The sequence below is a fragment of the Barbus barbus genome, assembly GCF_936440315.1.
Source record: "Barbus barbus genome assembly, chromosome: 26".
Classification (NCBI taxonomy): domain Eukaryota; kingdom Metazoa; phylum Chordata; class Actinopteri; order Cypriniformes; family Cyprinidae; genus Barbus; species Barbus barbus.
The window spans coordinates 6,226,541-6,242,500 of NC_136754.1; the positions used below are offsets into that span (position 1 = coordinate 6,226,541).

General features: G+C 35.2%; 1 protein-coding gene across 5 annotated transcripts; it reads right to left on the bottom strand.

The window, feature by feature from the left end:
• Positions 1-213: 213 nt before the first annotated feature.
• On the bottom strand, positions 214-14,531 carry LOC306846645 (NACHT, LRR and PYD domains-containing protein 1 homolog). Of its 5 annotated transcripts, none has more exons than XM_079380156.1 (19): positions 14,350-14,528; positions 14,138-14,224; positions 13,524-13,599; positions 12,735-12,818; positions 11,259-11,296; positions 7,258-8,861; positions 6,692-6,772; positions 6,445-6,576; positions 6,285-6,359; positions 6,058-6,192; positions 5,784-5,936; positions 5,211-5,294; positions 4,985-5,073; positions 4,305-4,348; positions 3,064-3,134; positions 2,745-2,962; positions 2,349-2,602; positions 1,853-1,969; positions 214-1,664 (listed from the first exon to the last, which is right to left on the bottom strand). In XM_079380156.1, exons 3-19 carry the CDS (start codon positions 13,543-13,545, stop codon positions 1,515-1,517), a joined length of 3,351 nt encoding a protein of 1,116 aa, XP_079236282.1. In that variant the 5' UTR covers positions 13,546-13,599; positions 14,138-14,224; positions 14,350-14,528; the 3' UTR covers positions 214-1,514. The 5 variants fall into 5 exon arrangements, with proteins under 5 accessions (XP_079236282.1, XP_079236286.1, XP_079236283.1 ...); XM_079380160.1 differs by having other exon boundaries at positions 6,502-6,576; positions 14,350-14,488; XM_079380157.1 differs by lacking the exon at positions 14,138-14,224 and having other exon boundaries at positions 13,524-13,568; positions 14,350-14,429.
• Between the last annotated feature and the right edge of the window lie 1,429 nt (positions 14,532-15,960).

Here is a 15,960-nt window from a genome sequence, read left to right on the forward strand (position 1 = left end):
AATGACTAAATAAATAAAATAAATGACTAAATAAAAAAGAACTGCATGTTGGCGCTAATAGCCTTGTGGGCAGCATACCGGGATTTAGCGCTGTTACATACGGGCCTCCCGAGTTTGATTCCTGGCTTGCAGACCTTTCTCTTCCACGTCACTTCCTGTCATTACTCAACTGTCCTATCAAAATAAAGGCAAAAACACCAAATACTATCAAATAAAGGTTTCGATAAAAAAAAAAAAAAAAAATTATATTGTTTATTTTCTTGTTATTCCCATTTAGCAACATTTACGTGTTTTACATTCCACAATATATCACTTGGAAACATTTACATTGTCATATACCATTATATATACACACACCTTATATTAAACAAATCTTACACAGTAAAACATAAGAATATTACTGAGACAATTCATACAAAGAGTACAGTTGGGACCACAAACAAAATATGGGGATTTAAAAGTTAAAAGTAATAGTTTAGATTTATGAATTCAGTAAATAGATGCTCTTTGGATCATTCTCAAATCATGCTGGAAAACATGCTTTTTACACAAACTTATGGAGTTCATGCCAGTAATATAATTATAGTGGAATATTTTTGTGATTAACAATTTGTATATATATTTTTGTGAATATAAGAAATTTGTTCCATCTAAAGAAGCTGTAGCTGCTGTTTACATCTCTCTGATGTTTTTTTCTCAGCATTGCTGTGGTCCACTGGGTCCAGACTCCAGTTCACTGTACATTTCATCTGTAATCGTGTCTTTGGTTCTCAGTCCATTAGCAATCATCACTGATTAAACTCTCCGAATGGGTTCATCTGTGTTTTTTCACAAATACACATTCTGGTTTAAAAAAATAAAAAATACATAAATAATAATAAAAAGTGACATACCAAATGGGATTGTGTTTGATAGATAGACAGAAAAAAACAAAACAAAAACAACAACAACAACAACAACAGCCAGTTGAAATACTGTAGTGAGGCTTTTGTGAGCAGGAGGGTCTGCATCTTTACCTTATGTATACATACAGGCATTTGAATAATCTGCATAAATACAATATTAATATACAATAAATATGATATACACAATAAATATCAATATAAAGACGTAATATTGAATTTTGTACAATGGGCTAGATAAAATGCTTACCATGGGTTTAATCTATATTGATCACCTAAGTGTCCAACTTTATAAACTGACTATGAATTGTTGATTACACTGAAACATTTTGGAGTAGGATTTACTTTAGAGCTAGGAAACAAATTTCACTCAGTAATTGCTAGCAAATATAATTGTAAAGAAATGGCAACTAACATGAACTCAGTGTGAAACTTTTTAAGTAGAAAGACTGAAATAGTATTTTCCTGTAATCCAATAATCTTCCAAATTAGTGTAAAAGGTGTAAGAACAGTGTAGGTTGTTAAATATTCAATCTTGGATATTAATTTTATTTTCTAACGAGCATTACAATATGTTAAAAAGTTACAATGCTAGCAACATCTGTAATTCATTCACGGTAGAACGATTTGTCGTGGAAACCATACTTCTTTTCCTTCAGTTCTTTCCAAAATACTTAGTCTGACCTTCTCAGTTTTTAAATTTACGAACACTTCAAAGGTGGGATGATAGTTTGGACCAAAATTACACTCAAACCTCGCAGTCTGAAAAACAGCAAAATAAGGGTGAGAGACTAAATAAATAAATTCACTGATAAACTATGTTAATCTATTGCACAAATTACTCAAGGTGTAAAATATGCTAAAAATATTTCAAGGAAAGCATTTACTCTTTAGTGACATTAAGTAGAAATCGAACTGAGAATATATTGCTGACATGTTTATGATGTTACCTCTGGCTGCACTGTAGATCCCTCTGCTTGACAACACAGACTGTATTCTAATCCTGGGGTGAGAACGCACATTGAACTGGTTGTAATGTATGTACTCTCCCTGTGCTGGTCCTTGACCTTAAGGGAGGAAAAGTCTGCATTTTTAGATGTAAACGATAGAGGCAAAATAGTTCAAATGGTTCCTTCAGCATCTTGACAAAAAAAAGCATTATCAATAAATACTATTGTTTAGTGCTCTCTCGCTTAAGAGCTTTCCCTTTTACAATGTAATATATATATATTACATATACATATATATATATATATATATTTATATATTATGAGTTGGACAGTTACAATGGAATAGCAGTAACCCATATATTAGCAATGCAGTCATCTAAAGTATGCTTATATTTTCCAAAGGAGTAATGTCTGTCTCTCAATAGGGAAACTATGGCCATTTTATCAAAGTGGGTTAATACAAGACACATTTTCACAGGAAAAAAAAATTAGATACCTTTGACAGTGGAATGTTCCATGGGAGCAAATGAACATCCAGTATGTTCTCTCTCTGTCTCGGAGCTATTGGTCGTAGCAAGAGAATCACTTGGACATACACAGGGGAAGGAGAAAATATCTTTTTTATGAGCCCAAAGAGGGAGAGATGTCTGATGTCAATCATCACACGACTTTCAGTCACTTTAAGAGGCTTCGTCAATTCTACATTACCACCAGTGAAATGCGCTACAGTCAAAATGTCTTTGTTTGTCTCTGTAAATGAATAATTTACAGGTTTTATTGTTTTCATTTTAAGTTTTCTCAATGAAAATGAAAGCTCATGCATAAATGATTACAAAATTACCACAGTACCATCCACACATCTATCATATTGAGGATGTAAAAATAAACCTACCAGAGAGTATTTCACAGTGAGGAAAGTGCAGTCCTGAGAGTGAATCATTAAAACACTCAATGTTGTACAAGGGTCCTGCAGGCTGCATCTGACCCAAACCATCTAACTCACGAGGATCCCACGAGTCAACTCTATACAGCACCTCTCCTTCACCCTCCATCACAAACACAAGGTTAGTCAGACTGCACTGAAACTGACCAGCATGTGCACACACAAACCTGAAAGACAGAAAATTCATTTATACTTAAATCTTTTTTTAACATCATAACAGTCTGCTTATATTCTAACAATACATTTGGAAAAATAAAGTGCACAATACCTGTATGTATTCTCGAGTTTGTCTTCATCATCTCTCAATTCTGGTGTGAACATTTCTGCATCTTCTGTGGACTGAAGTAATGAAATGAATGAGGATTTTTTTAAATAACATTTTGGCGGATAAAATATTTACTAACAGCTTGCACTAGTGCAAATCCACATTTGAGAGAGGTTCAACAGGACAGAGACCCTTCTCTTGTGCTGCCCCTCGGCTATGGAATGCACTTCCTCCTAATGTTAGAAATGCTCCAACATTAAGGACTTTTAAGAAACTGTTGAAAACCTATCTTTTTAAAATTGCTTAATTGGCTTAATTTTGATTAGTTATTCAACAGCTTTAAAAAAGCATGTCTTAATTTATTATGCACCAGAAGACTACATCGGATAGTCCGGACTGCTGAGCGAATCATTGATACAACCCTCCCAACTCTCCAAGAACTGTACTTCTCCAGAGTGAGCAAAAGGGCTAAGAAAATCACTCTGGACCCCTCACTTCCAGCCCACTACCTTTTTGAACTGTTGCAGACTGGTCGGCCCTACAGAGCTCTGAGCACCAGAACGGACAAGCACAGGAACAGTTTTTTATACACTTATTTATCTAACACACATGCTTAGTTAACATTTCGAATTTGCACATAATATACATGTACATACAAAACTGTCTATTGTAATATACCTGGACATGAAATTGTCAATTTGTATATTGTTATTCCCTATTTACTTGTTCTATTTTTATTTATTTATTTTATTATCTGTGTTTTTTGTTCTGTCACTGTCATTCTGTTGCACTGTGGAAGCTTCTGTCGCGAAAGCAAATTCCTCATATGTGTAAACATACCTGGCAATAAAGCTCATTCTGATTCTGATTGTTATTACATTGCAACCCTATGCTAATTTGCACTGCTCTAGGTAAATTTCTTTGGCTATTTTGAAAATGATCCAAGTATGATTAAAAAATATTGTCATTAAATGCAATACTGTACCACTGTTTGTAGTAGAATGTTTTATCGGTTCAAAATCATCCTACATTTCACCGCTGGTTATACTCTGTATAATTGTGTATGTGACAAATAAAAATCTTGAATCCAAATTTACAGTAATTCATCACAAAAATATCACAGACAAAAAATGCATTACAATTGTTATAAGAAATTAACGAAAAACAAAAAAGAAGGAAAGAAAGAAAAAGAACAACAAAAAATAAAAATAAAATAAATGATCTCAATGACAGCTGCTACTCACTGAGTAAGACACAGAATCTGAACTCTTTCCCTGTGGCAGTGTCCCTGTGGCAACAGGGGAGAGAATTTATTATTATTATTTTTTTTTGCAAACACAAAAGTATATATTTACTCATATGCTTCATAAAACATTTATGAGAAGAAGAAAAGAAGATCAGATCAGATCTTACAATATCACTGTGGAGTTTTACTGCACTATAAAATAAAGACGTGACTTAAATCTCACAGACAAAAACTGTTGTTTAAAATCTCTCAGTGGCTGAAACCAAAGCCTTTGAATATTAAAATGAAAAGCAACACATTATCCACTTTCATCAATTTTATGCCTAGGTTTTAAAATGTGTGACACAAAACTATATGACACTGAGATTATATTCTGTTTTCACACTCCAAAGTGGCAATGAAACAGGATTTATTCAAATGTATATATTAATAAATTAATTAAAATGAATAAATACATTAGAAGTAAACAAAACAAAGACTTGCCACTTGGCCAAAAGACACTTTACCCTCAGATATTTGTTTTTCTCTGTATAGGAAATTTTAAGTTTTATGGAATATTTGTTTTATTCTCAGAAAAAAAATTGTTATAATGAGAAACAGTACATAATAAAGGTACAGATCCTGTCTGTCTATACTGTATAGCTCTATTGCAGGAGTCTTGAAAATCTATCTGCTTACTTCCACTCTCACTCTTTTCCTGCTTTGTCTTCAGATTCTCTTCTGCAAATCTCTTCATGCATGGCTTGATCAACAATAAATCCCCCAAGCTAATGAGAAAAACATTTAACACTCATGATGAACATACTGCAAAATGATTACTTTCTGTTTATCTACAGAAAATAATCTTCACAATGAACTTTAAGAAAAGGCTAAAGAAATATCTAATATATAGTGTAACTCTTACATAGTCAGAGTCCAACCCATCTTCTCCAATGAAGTCTTCATGGACTCTGTGTACTCCAACTTTAAATGACCCCTGACATTTATACTGAAATACATTTAAATAATTAACTTCAAACTGTAAGAGCTTCTGGTTTACTGTGCTCAGTGGCTGGGGAAAACCTACGATTATGAAAATCAATATTGGTAATCAAGTGGAAAAATCAATATACACATATTTTAGTCAAGCCAAATTTTCACTAGTAATACGAAAATGGGTAAAAATTTACAAAAAGATACCATGTGTTGACATTAGCTAACTCAAACTAACAAAGACAAATATTTCTTTAAAAATCTTTATTAATCTTAATTTTAATACTTACTAATACATTATTAAAATCAAATGTTGTATCTACTAACATTTTATGGACCTGAACTAACAATGAACAGCTGTATTTTTATTAACTAACATTAACCAATTTCAGTTAATACTGTAACAAATGTATTGCTCATTGTTTTTTAATGCATTAAATAACCTGGAACTTTAAGTGTAGACAATGGCATAAAAGTTACTTAAATGATCAGATATTGCTGTTACCTGAGTTCATTCAAACTGGGACAGGCTTGAATGAGCGACGGGATTTCAGAGGCAAATGTTTCAGTCAGAACTGGATCCTGCAGACAGACTTTCTTCAAACCAGACACTGATTGCAACAGTGACTTCAACAGTCTAACTTCATGTTGCTCAAACCTTGTAAACAACACAAAAACACACAAATTTATAAATGTAGCACAAAGCTTTACACGCTTTCATTTTCTGAAGAATATAAAAAAAACAAAAAACAATTTAACTGATTATCTCTAATAAACACCTAATTAATCTGACCAGTTGAATCTCTCTCTGTGAGTTCACCCAGTTGATGGTGGAAATAAATGAGCAAGGAGAGGTTAGAGTTAATTCTGTGGCTGATAATCCGAACATTGATGTGCCAAAAGACAAACTGAAGCTGTAACAGATAAAAACATTAGTACAGGTTTATATTATGCATCAGGTATAGGATGAAACTGTAATTTTGTATGTGACAAGTGAGTTTCATACATGATGTCTCCATCGCTGACTGACACAGAGATCTCTGGGCGGAATCCAAACTCCTCGTTTTTAATCTCCTTTATACTGGCAGGTATATCATTTAATAAGTGCATTTCATTATTAGATATTAGTTAAAATTGATTAAATATATGGAACAACCAGTATTTACAATGTTATAGGTATAGGATGAAACTGTAATTTTGTATGAGACAAGTGAGTTTCATACATGATGTCTCCATCGCTGTCTGACACAGAGCTCTTTGGGCGGAATCCAAACTCCTCGTTTTTAAACTCCTTTATACTGGCAGGTATATCATTTAATAAGTGCATTTCATTATTAGATATTAGTTAAAATTGATTAAATATATGGAATAACAAGTATTTGCAATGTTATTCTAAAATTAATTATACATTACCTGAGTTTGTTCAAAATCTTTCCTTTAGCAGCAGCTGAGACCAAACCAACAACATCATCTGAAATGTGATCCATCATCAACCTTTGAAAGTAAAAGAACACAGAATATCAGATTTGATATTTGATTTTTTTTATTATTGATTGATTGATTGATTGAAAATGTAGATTTTTTTTTCTGTCAATATTTTCTCCTACTCAGAATAAGTAGGGGGTGGAAAAAAGTTGAGCAAGAAAAGCCAGCTTCTTTTGTAACTATTTTTGATGGCAGAGAAAAATATAATCTAACTGGCCATATTTCCACTGAAACGCAAGTTACACAATACAAACATCATATATACATCATATCAAATCAATATCACATGATAATGTCTACTGTAGTATTGAATATCACATTATCCTCGATGCTGAATCACAGCTGTGCTGATATTCAGTACTACAGCGCTCTTGCTTGTGTGATATTGCTTTAGTTTTGAAACATAAAATTTCACTGCAATAAATATAAATATGAATTATGATAATGTATAATTCCAATAGTCAGAAAATGCACAAAATCTAAATTTCACTCACCGCAGCTCTTTACAGCAGTACAGTTCAGGTATGAGCATCTTCAGATTATCAGATGTTACATGGAGTTTCAGGTTTCTGATGTGTTCACAACACTGTAAACAGTACTTCAGCACCCAACAGTCTGTCATTTTCAGTGGTGTATTCGACAGATCTATCAAAACCAATTTTTCCAAGACTTTTCTAATGAACTTCCTCTCATGAAGCTCATAGAGACAATGGAGAATGAACAGCATGAGTTCATCTTTATATCTCTGTGAATACATACTTATCCATTCCTTAAGCTGGGTTTCAATGTTGACAGAGACAGCCATGTTGTGCTTTTCAAAGAACGATGGGATCCATTCTTTTTTACAAAGACCACAGAGGAACAGAATCACAGGCTCCAGCAGCTTTGACTGTCTTACTTCTACATATGCCTTTGAAAAGTCTCTATCAGAACAACAAGACAAAGCCAATCCTCTCTCTACAGTGTGAAGCAGCTCCCTCACTTTTCTCTGGGACTCTTCTTCATCCAGAAGAACATAGTACAGAGCAGTGAAGAACTCCTGAAAGCTATGATACATGAACGTGAACATTGTCTCGTGACGGATTCTTCTCTTAGAGAGGAACCTGCACAGGAATAGATTCCCATCAGGATCTGAAAAGATTTTATTCACATTTTCCTCATCAAACAGCACTTGTTGTTCCAGCATCCCTCTCTCTGCCAGCTGACCCAGACTCCTCAGCAGGCTCAGGACAGACTGACTCAAACTCTGGCAGTGATGCTCCAGTAGAGTGGACACAAAGTCAACATAGATGGAGGTGGTGGTTTCTAATCCACTTGTTACATCTGCACCAACTCTGCACATCTCACTAACAATCTGGCAGATAACAGGAATGGAGCAGGCAGTGAGTAGGGTTTCATTTGCTCTCACACGGTCATACAAAGAGAAACACTGTAAATACGTCTCCACCTTCTCCTCAGAGAAACCCATGATTTCAGTGAAACACGTTTGTCCCTTCAACAGCTTGTTTAATGTGTTCTTAGTTCTGGTGGTCACCAGCAGGTTGGATTTAGGGATGAGGTATCTCCTCAACAGGGAACATAGAATGACCTCAGGTGGGGCTTTTTGAAGTGGATCAGTGTTTGCTGACACATCAAAAATGGCCTGCGTAAGTCTCAGCTCATCAAATCCATCAATGATGAAAAGCATCTTCTCTGGTGAATGTTGTAACATCTGTGAGATCTGATCTGATGTTAAACTACAGCTGTAGCTCAAGAGATCAATTAAATTAATCTCCTCAGAAACACACATCAGCTCTTCACATCTCAGATTGAAAACTACATAAAAAAAATTAGAAGCTTCAGATGCCCAGTCCAACATGATCTTCTGTACTATGATGGATTTGCCACTGCCAGAGTTGCCTTGGAGAATCACAGGCATTGTACCATATGACATCAACAATCTGTCCACACTGATGTTCTTAAAGCTGCCATTTTCATTTTTCTGAATGATCACTGGTTCATTATACAGGGCAGACAATGAGCTCCACTCACTCTCATATTTCTGTTTGATTGACAGCTTATATCGACGTAGTGTGTTTTCTGATAATCTTGAGAAATCCTACAGAAAAACCAGTTGATTAACTGAGAAAATGTCAAAGTGTATCATGTTGAATCAAGAGAAAATAAACTTTTGTATTATACTTACTGATTTTCAAAAATATTGTAAATTATTAAAATATTAATGTTAAAAAATTAAGAAAAGATATTTTCCATTTATAGCATGAGGAACAGGATGAAAATGTAAGCTTAATTACAAGTAGAACTTTCAACAAGACCCAAAAATATGCAAGAAATTGCTACAAAGAAAAAAGGGGATTCTGGAATTGCCAAGTTATTGTTTAGATCTCAATCCAACTTAAATGCTGTAGGAGGACTTGGAATGTTAAATGTAAGAAACCCTTCAATATCACACTGTTAAAATTTTCTGTACAGAAGAATGGTCAAAAGAGACTGTTAGACAACTATATGAAATGCCAAATTTGGAAAGACAGGCTACTACATGTAGAAGTGTCCCTTTTTACAGAAGAAAAATTAATTTCTGTTGATTAAAGTATTTAAAAGTAACAAATATGGTTATTTGTTACAGGGGTCATGAACTGAGAAACCAAAATTCTCTTATCTTTTGACATATAAGAGGTCATTGTACTATAAAAACATCCTGAAAATTTCAGAAATGAAAACATTTTTGTTAGTCTAAAATCAGTTTATACGAATCCAATCTGCCAAAATGACAGGTTTTGGAATGTGTTCTATGATGTAATAGTGTGGCTAAACACCGCCTCTGCAGAAGAAGATCAACACCTGCTTCTACATCACTGCCTGTTTAGCTCTTCCCATCGATTTGCACATGTAGTGTTTATGAGAGAGGCGAATGTGGAGTCTCTCTTTTCGAGGAAAGAGAGACAACCATCGGTTCCCCGTGGCTCAGGACCTGCTGCCAAAGCATGGAAGAAAATGAGCTTGTGGGGTTCTCAGGTGGACCTGGCTGATGAGTTGAAAAAGGGGCTTTCCATGAGAGTGAGCTGCTGGAGGATGACGCTATTTCCCAATCTTCATGTGGAGATCGGTAAGACTTGGAAAAGTCTCTTCTCAAAATGCATGAAAACAGATATGAGAAGATACCCCCCCATTGAAGAGACACTGGCCTGCTATCTCTCTATGGGCGAAACATCTTCTCTTAAGGCTCCCTCCTTGCCATCCAGACCCCTTCAAGTAACATCTCGCCTAAATGGCAAGGCCTATGCAGCAGCAGGTCAGGCTGCGGCTTCATTGCACACCATAGCAATTTTGCAAGCTTACCATGCTGAACTGCTGAAAGATCTGGATAAAGGTCAGGGTCTTTCCCCTGATGAAGTAGCTGAACTGTGCCGCACCACGGATCTTGCTCTCTGTGCTACCAAACAGACCGCTACTGCCATTGGCAGATCGATGGCAGCTATGGTGGTTATGGTGAGACATCTGTGGGTGAACCTGGCTGACATTGGGATGAAAGAGAGGGGCGTTCCCCTCAATGCGCCGCTTTTGCCTTCTGAGTTTTTCAGCACTTCCATCGAGACGGTTGTCGAGAAGTTTAAGGAAGCGAAGGCATCCTCAGCTGCCTTCAAGTCGTTCATTCCTCAAAGGCCCAGGTCTCAGCCCGAACAACAAAGGGGTCCTACCCCGTCTCGGTGACTTGCTCCCCTCCCCCACCAGCGGATAGGTCTAGGAGGCGGCGAGGCAAGATCTAAGGGGGAGTGATCCAGACGAGGCATTCTTAACACTCATCTGGACCAGAGTATAACTTAAAACATCTACTCGCCTCCCTCTGCGGGTGTTTACATCTACCCTTATCTTCCTCTCTCTAATTCCCCTGGTTAACCCTTTCTTCCCCTCACTGAGGTTATGTGGGAGCCTTATTGCAGTCTCTTATTGGACCTATGATGTTTTGATCAGCTTCTATGCCGCATAGAGCTACCTACTGATGATCTGGATCTATTAAATTGCCTCCTCTGCAAACTTTGGAGCTGAGACATGCATGGGAGACATGGTGGGTGAATAAGATCTATTTTATTTTCTCTATTGCTCGTTTTACACCGTTTTTAACTAGCTTTCTATTACAGTGCTTATCGACCTGTCTTGTGCCACTGTCTCCGTTGATATCCGACGGCTAGAGTTTCTCATTCCCTTCTCAGGGAACCATGGTTACGTAACCTGAGATGTTTTTGATGTAAAAATCCTGATAACATAAGTGGACCTCAGAGAACAGTACAAAATAATAATAAAAAAAAGGCAGTTCATGACCCCTTTAAATTACAATATACCACTTTCACCCATCAGTATCACGTTCAAATAAAGTTCCAGCATCGATATGCCCACATTTGTGACATCCACCAGACATAGATACACATAATGCTTAAAAACGAAGACATCATTGTCACTACACCAAACATATGACAGAAAATCCATTTTCACTTACATCAGAAGAGTCTTCAGATGTCCTTGTTTTGTGTACTGCTACTTGACAAGCATGAAATATCAAATAAACCAAGCATTAAGCATAAAGCAGAATGAATACAATCTAATAATTGTTTAGAACCAAGTTTAAATGAACTTAAATGGAAAATTTACAATTCTGTCATCATTTACTTACTGTTATGATATAATATGTCTATTCTGGTAAACAGAAAAACAAAGAGCTTTCATAAACAGAAGCACGTACTTTCTTCTTTGGAAGATTATAATATTTAGGTTTTTAATAAACTTGACATGCTGTGAATGTCTCAACATACTCAAGTTGAGGGCTATAAAAAAATCAAAAGTGTTTAGTCTGAAACAGTTGTTCAGTCCTGAGAATCCACAGCACTGCACATTTAATGCTTCCTCATTTCCTTGGTCTTCCTTGGTTTTCCTTGTGAGTGAAGGAAGCTCTCGGAGGAGCTATGAGTGAGGACAACGCTCATATTCTATACGGAAATCTTTCTTGTTGAAAAAACTGACGAACATATAAATTCTCCTCCCCCTTCACATGTGTCACAATAATTTTAAATAAACCACACATTTCACATATTTTAACAGTGCATCTTGTTCTATTAAAATTAATTATTAAATTTCAGCAGACTTTTTTATTCAACAACATTCTGTATGTTTTTTTTTTTTCACGTTATGCTTAAATTAGACTGCTAAAAATGCCAACTTTGGTAGGATGTGTGCCTAAATAAGTGTGCAGTTATATTTTGCATTTACAAAGTTCTTTACTCTAACTTTTACATCTAAAAGGTGTGCATTTGTTCCAATTCATTGTTTAAGCCTGAGTGCTTACATCATATCATGTATTCATTATGCTTAAATAAACCTCAGTGGTGGCCAGCCTGGCAGTGTTTATGACTGCAGAGCGCTACAGAATTCTGAGATCTATGAAAGGGCTGAGAAAGGAGTCATTTCTCCCACCTCTAAGCCTCAATAAACATTTTGCACGTACGTACGATGTAACCTACACCACATCTTTGGCAACGTGACATCCATTTAGCTAAGTATTAAATAGGGCTGCTTGCAGAAAATTTTTTTATATTTTTTTTTATCATTTATATTTTGGATAAACACAAAGTGAGCAACACGCACCAGATTCAAAGATTTGTTTTTTTATATACTAATTTAAGCTCTTATTTGCTGCTGCACCGGAGTCTTCTATCACATAAACCTCAACTCAAATGCACTGTGATGCTCTCGTCTCGTGAATGCACAATGCAGATCAATATTTTCATAAATAAAGTTGTAAATCATGTTCAGTATTCAACATTTCATGTTTAAAATATCAAAACATTATTTATACATTTCAAACTGCAAGCTAAAACATTCCATGTCCCTCTAAGCTGCATGTGTAAATACATAAGATAGTCTAAGTATGTATTTATACATACCCCCCCCCAGCACCCACCCTGGACCAGACCTTTACCTGCAACCGCTGTGGAAGGACCTGCCTGTCCCGCATAGGCCTCGCCAGCCAGCAGCTGAACAGACGAGCACGTCCTTTCTGAATCTTCGTTTGCGAAGCCAAGCCATGATGGTGATGACAAACGAAAATGAAACCATTTAAATGAATAAAATAACTAATTTTACATTCTGGCATTTTGACTTCCATCCTTTTTTATTATCTTTTTCTTTTTTTTTTATTAACCAATTCTTATCACTATCTACATGTCTCATCAATGAATATGCAACTATGGAGAACAAGCTTCATTCAACAGAAGCTTCATTCACTCAACATGATCTAATTCACAAATATCTCAATTACAGTTTAGTAGAAATTGTAATTGTATATTGTATTAATTAATTGTATTCAGTTGTGTTTAAGGCACTAAGACAGTCCAATACTTTATAGTCAATCACATTTTTATATTGAAATAATGAAGATTTCTGTGCCACCACAGACTGGTTGCTGGCCCCTCCCTGGTCACACCTATAAAAACATCCTGGCTCCGCCACTGCATTGAGATCGATAAACGAGCAAGAATGTCAGCCTAAACTTTCTTGAGGAAGCAGCACTGGCCTGATCGTTCAGATAGCCGAGTTTTAGGGGGGCTGAGTATTACTAAATGTAATGGCACTTGCATTTCACATGATTGTTTGTAAATATTGTTTGTATTTTTTAATTACAAATTACTTATTTTAATTAAATGCATTTCTCACACCAGTATTTTATATTTTAAATTAAATACATTTGATGAGCAAATTTGTAACTTACGGTTTGAAATACTTGAACCCATCTCTGGTCACAGACAGTTATAACCTAAACAAAAAGAACAGAGGAGGGAAACATTCTGGGGTGCAGAACAGAAGACAAAAGACAAACAAACAACAACAAAAAAATGCATTAAAATGACGACCTTACTGTTAGCCACGATATTTAACTCATGGCAATTAAAATTTACACTGAACTGGAAATTATATTGTGGACACCATACCGCACACAAACTGTCACAGCACTCAAATTAATAATTTAATTAATAGGCTATAGGCTTAAATGCAGACATTTATAATTAAATGAACACTCATCATAATTTAAGTCGTGATCACGACGACGACATCCATATCTCAAGTTTTTTTTTATTATAGCAAAAATAAACAAAGATTACAGTACGTACAAAACAAACAGAAAGAACAGTATGTACAAAACATACAAAATACCTTTCAGTAATAAACTACTTATGGATTAATAGATAACAAAAAAAGCTCTATAAAAACTCTTGAAAAAGACCGAAAGGAGTCACAAAAAAGAAGAAAAAGAGAGGGCACACAAATAAAGATACAAGTATATTAAGGAAAAATCTTAAACATTGCATCAATATCTCAAATTACCGCAACAAAATTGTATCGTGGCCGAAGTAGGCTTATAGCATCATGTTGATTCGGGTGTGGCATGAACCGAACCCATCCCTTCTGGAGCTTTTGTGAGAAGCCAAAGAAATTCATTCATCAAAACATCAATCTCAAATAACTTTACAAACAACAAAAACGAGAAAAATGTACTGAATTGTCAGTGGAAAAAGACAAATAAACAGTTCACTCACTATGAGGTCCTCAATGAAGGATCGACTTCATCCTGCGTTTTAAAATGCAGTAGATCCATTATTTGAATAGTGTTCCGATGTTCATTCAGCAGTACAGTGAGAATTCCAAAGAAGTACATCGATTTTGCTGGTCATCCTCTGAAACAGGAAATAGCAGGAGTCTGACAAGCCTGCTGACTGTCAACGGAAAGATAAGCTACTCCTACTTATGCCAGCAAGATGATGATGCAGTATGACTTTGCTATATCTGTCATCATGCTAAAAACCATACTAAAAATTCAGTTATTACAACAGGCAAAGTTTGTTTCATGACCATGCAGAAATAACAACGTTTAAAAAAAAAAAAAATAATAATAATAATAATAATAAAAACACTGCTTTATGTTTACAAGATAGAGGCTGTTAATGTGAATGTGCACATAGATGATGCCAGTTCAAACTTGCATTATAAGAAAAATATTCACAAACTGCTCTGTTTACCTTATGAATCAATCTGTTTGTGAATCTTATTCTATTACTCAACACACACACACACAAAAACAAAAGTCTAAAAATTTGCCTAAAAAAGAAAAAGTCCTTATTAATAAATGAAATATATCCTATTGCATAGAAAACTTTTAAACTTTCAGTACACAATCTCACACAACAGAGCCTCTTGTATGTCACAAAACTATAGTCCAGCCTCAGCATATTACACACTAACCAAAATCATATTTAGGATTAAAGTTGCACAGGTTTTTACCAAACAAAATCATGTTTGCAAGATGCTCTGCTGCAACAAAGAGCACTTCTTAGGAAAGACTTGTGATTGGTTTTGCCAAAGTGTGTTAATATTTTTGTATAGCGCTCTTAAAATATAACTGTACATTATATTGCATTTATGATTGACTTTTTAATTATATTTATTGTATTTAATTACTGCTAAAATACAACAGAAGCAATATTACCTGTGTGCATTTTCCCATAACTTTTTCTTCTTTTCTTTTTTTAACTGTATAAATTTGTGCAAACTTGTGAAGTTCATGCATAAATTAGGAAAACAGAAGCATCTGGATCTCTCTATATTGAAGCTGCCGTTTATGTCCCGAACTGAATGAAAGTTGTTTTCTGGGGTTTTCTCAGTACTTAGGTCTACTGGGTCCAGACTCCAGTTCATCTCCTAGATAAAGCTTATTCTCCCTCAGCAGTCTGCAGAATTCTGCTTTAATAGAAGCTCCGCCAGAAGTCAAGAGCATCCAACAAGTCTTATTTCCTTCTGTTGTGGTTTTGCATGTACAAATTTCTTTACTGTACATTTCACCTGGAATCATGTCTTTGGTCCTCAGACCATCAGCAATCGCCATCACTCATGAAATTCTCTAAATGAGTTCATCTGTGTTCACATTCTGAATGAAACAAAAAAAGATTAAAATAATTTCTCAGACAGGGTTGTTTGTGATAGAAAAAAACAAGCTAAAAGAAATCTAATTAAGTTTATACCTGTGAGCAGGAGGTTCTACATCTTGGCCTGATATTATTAAAAAAAAAGACTTTCGTAAACTGAAAATCTGTCATAAATACCTTAACATTAACAACTAATATTTGTTAATATTTCATATTTTAATAAGAGTT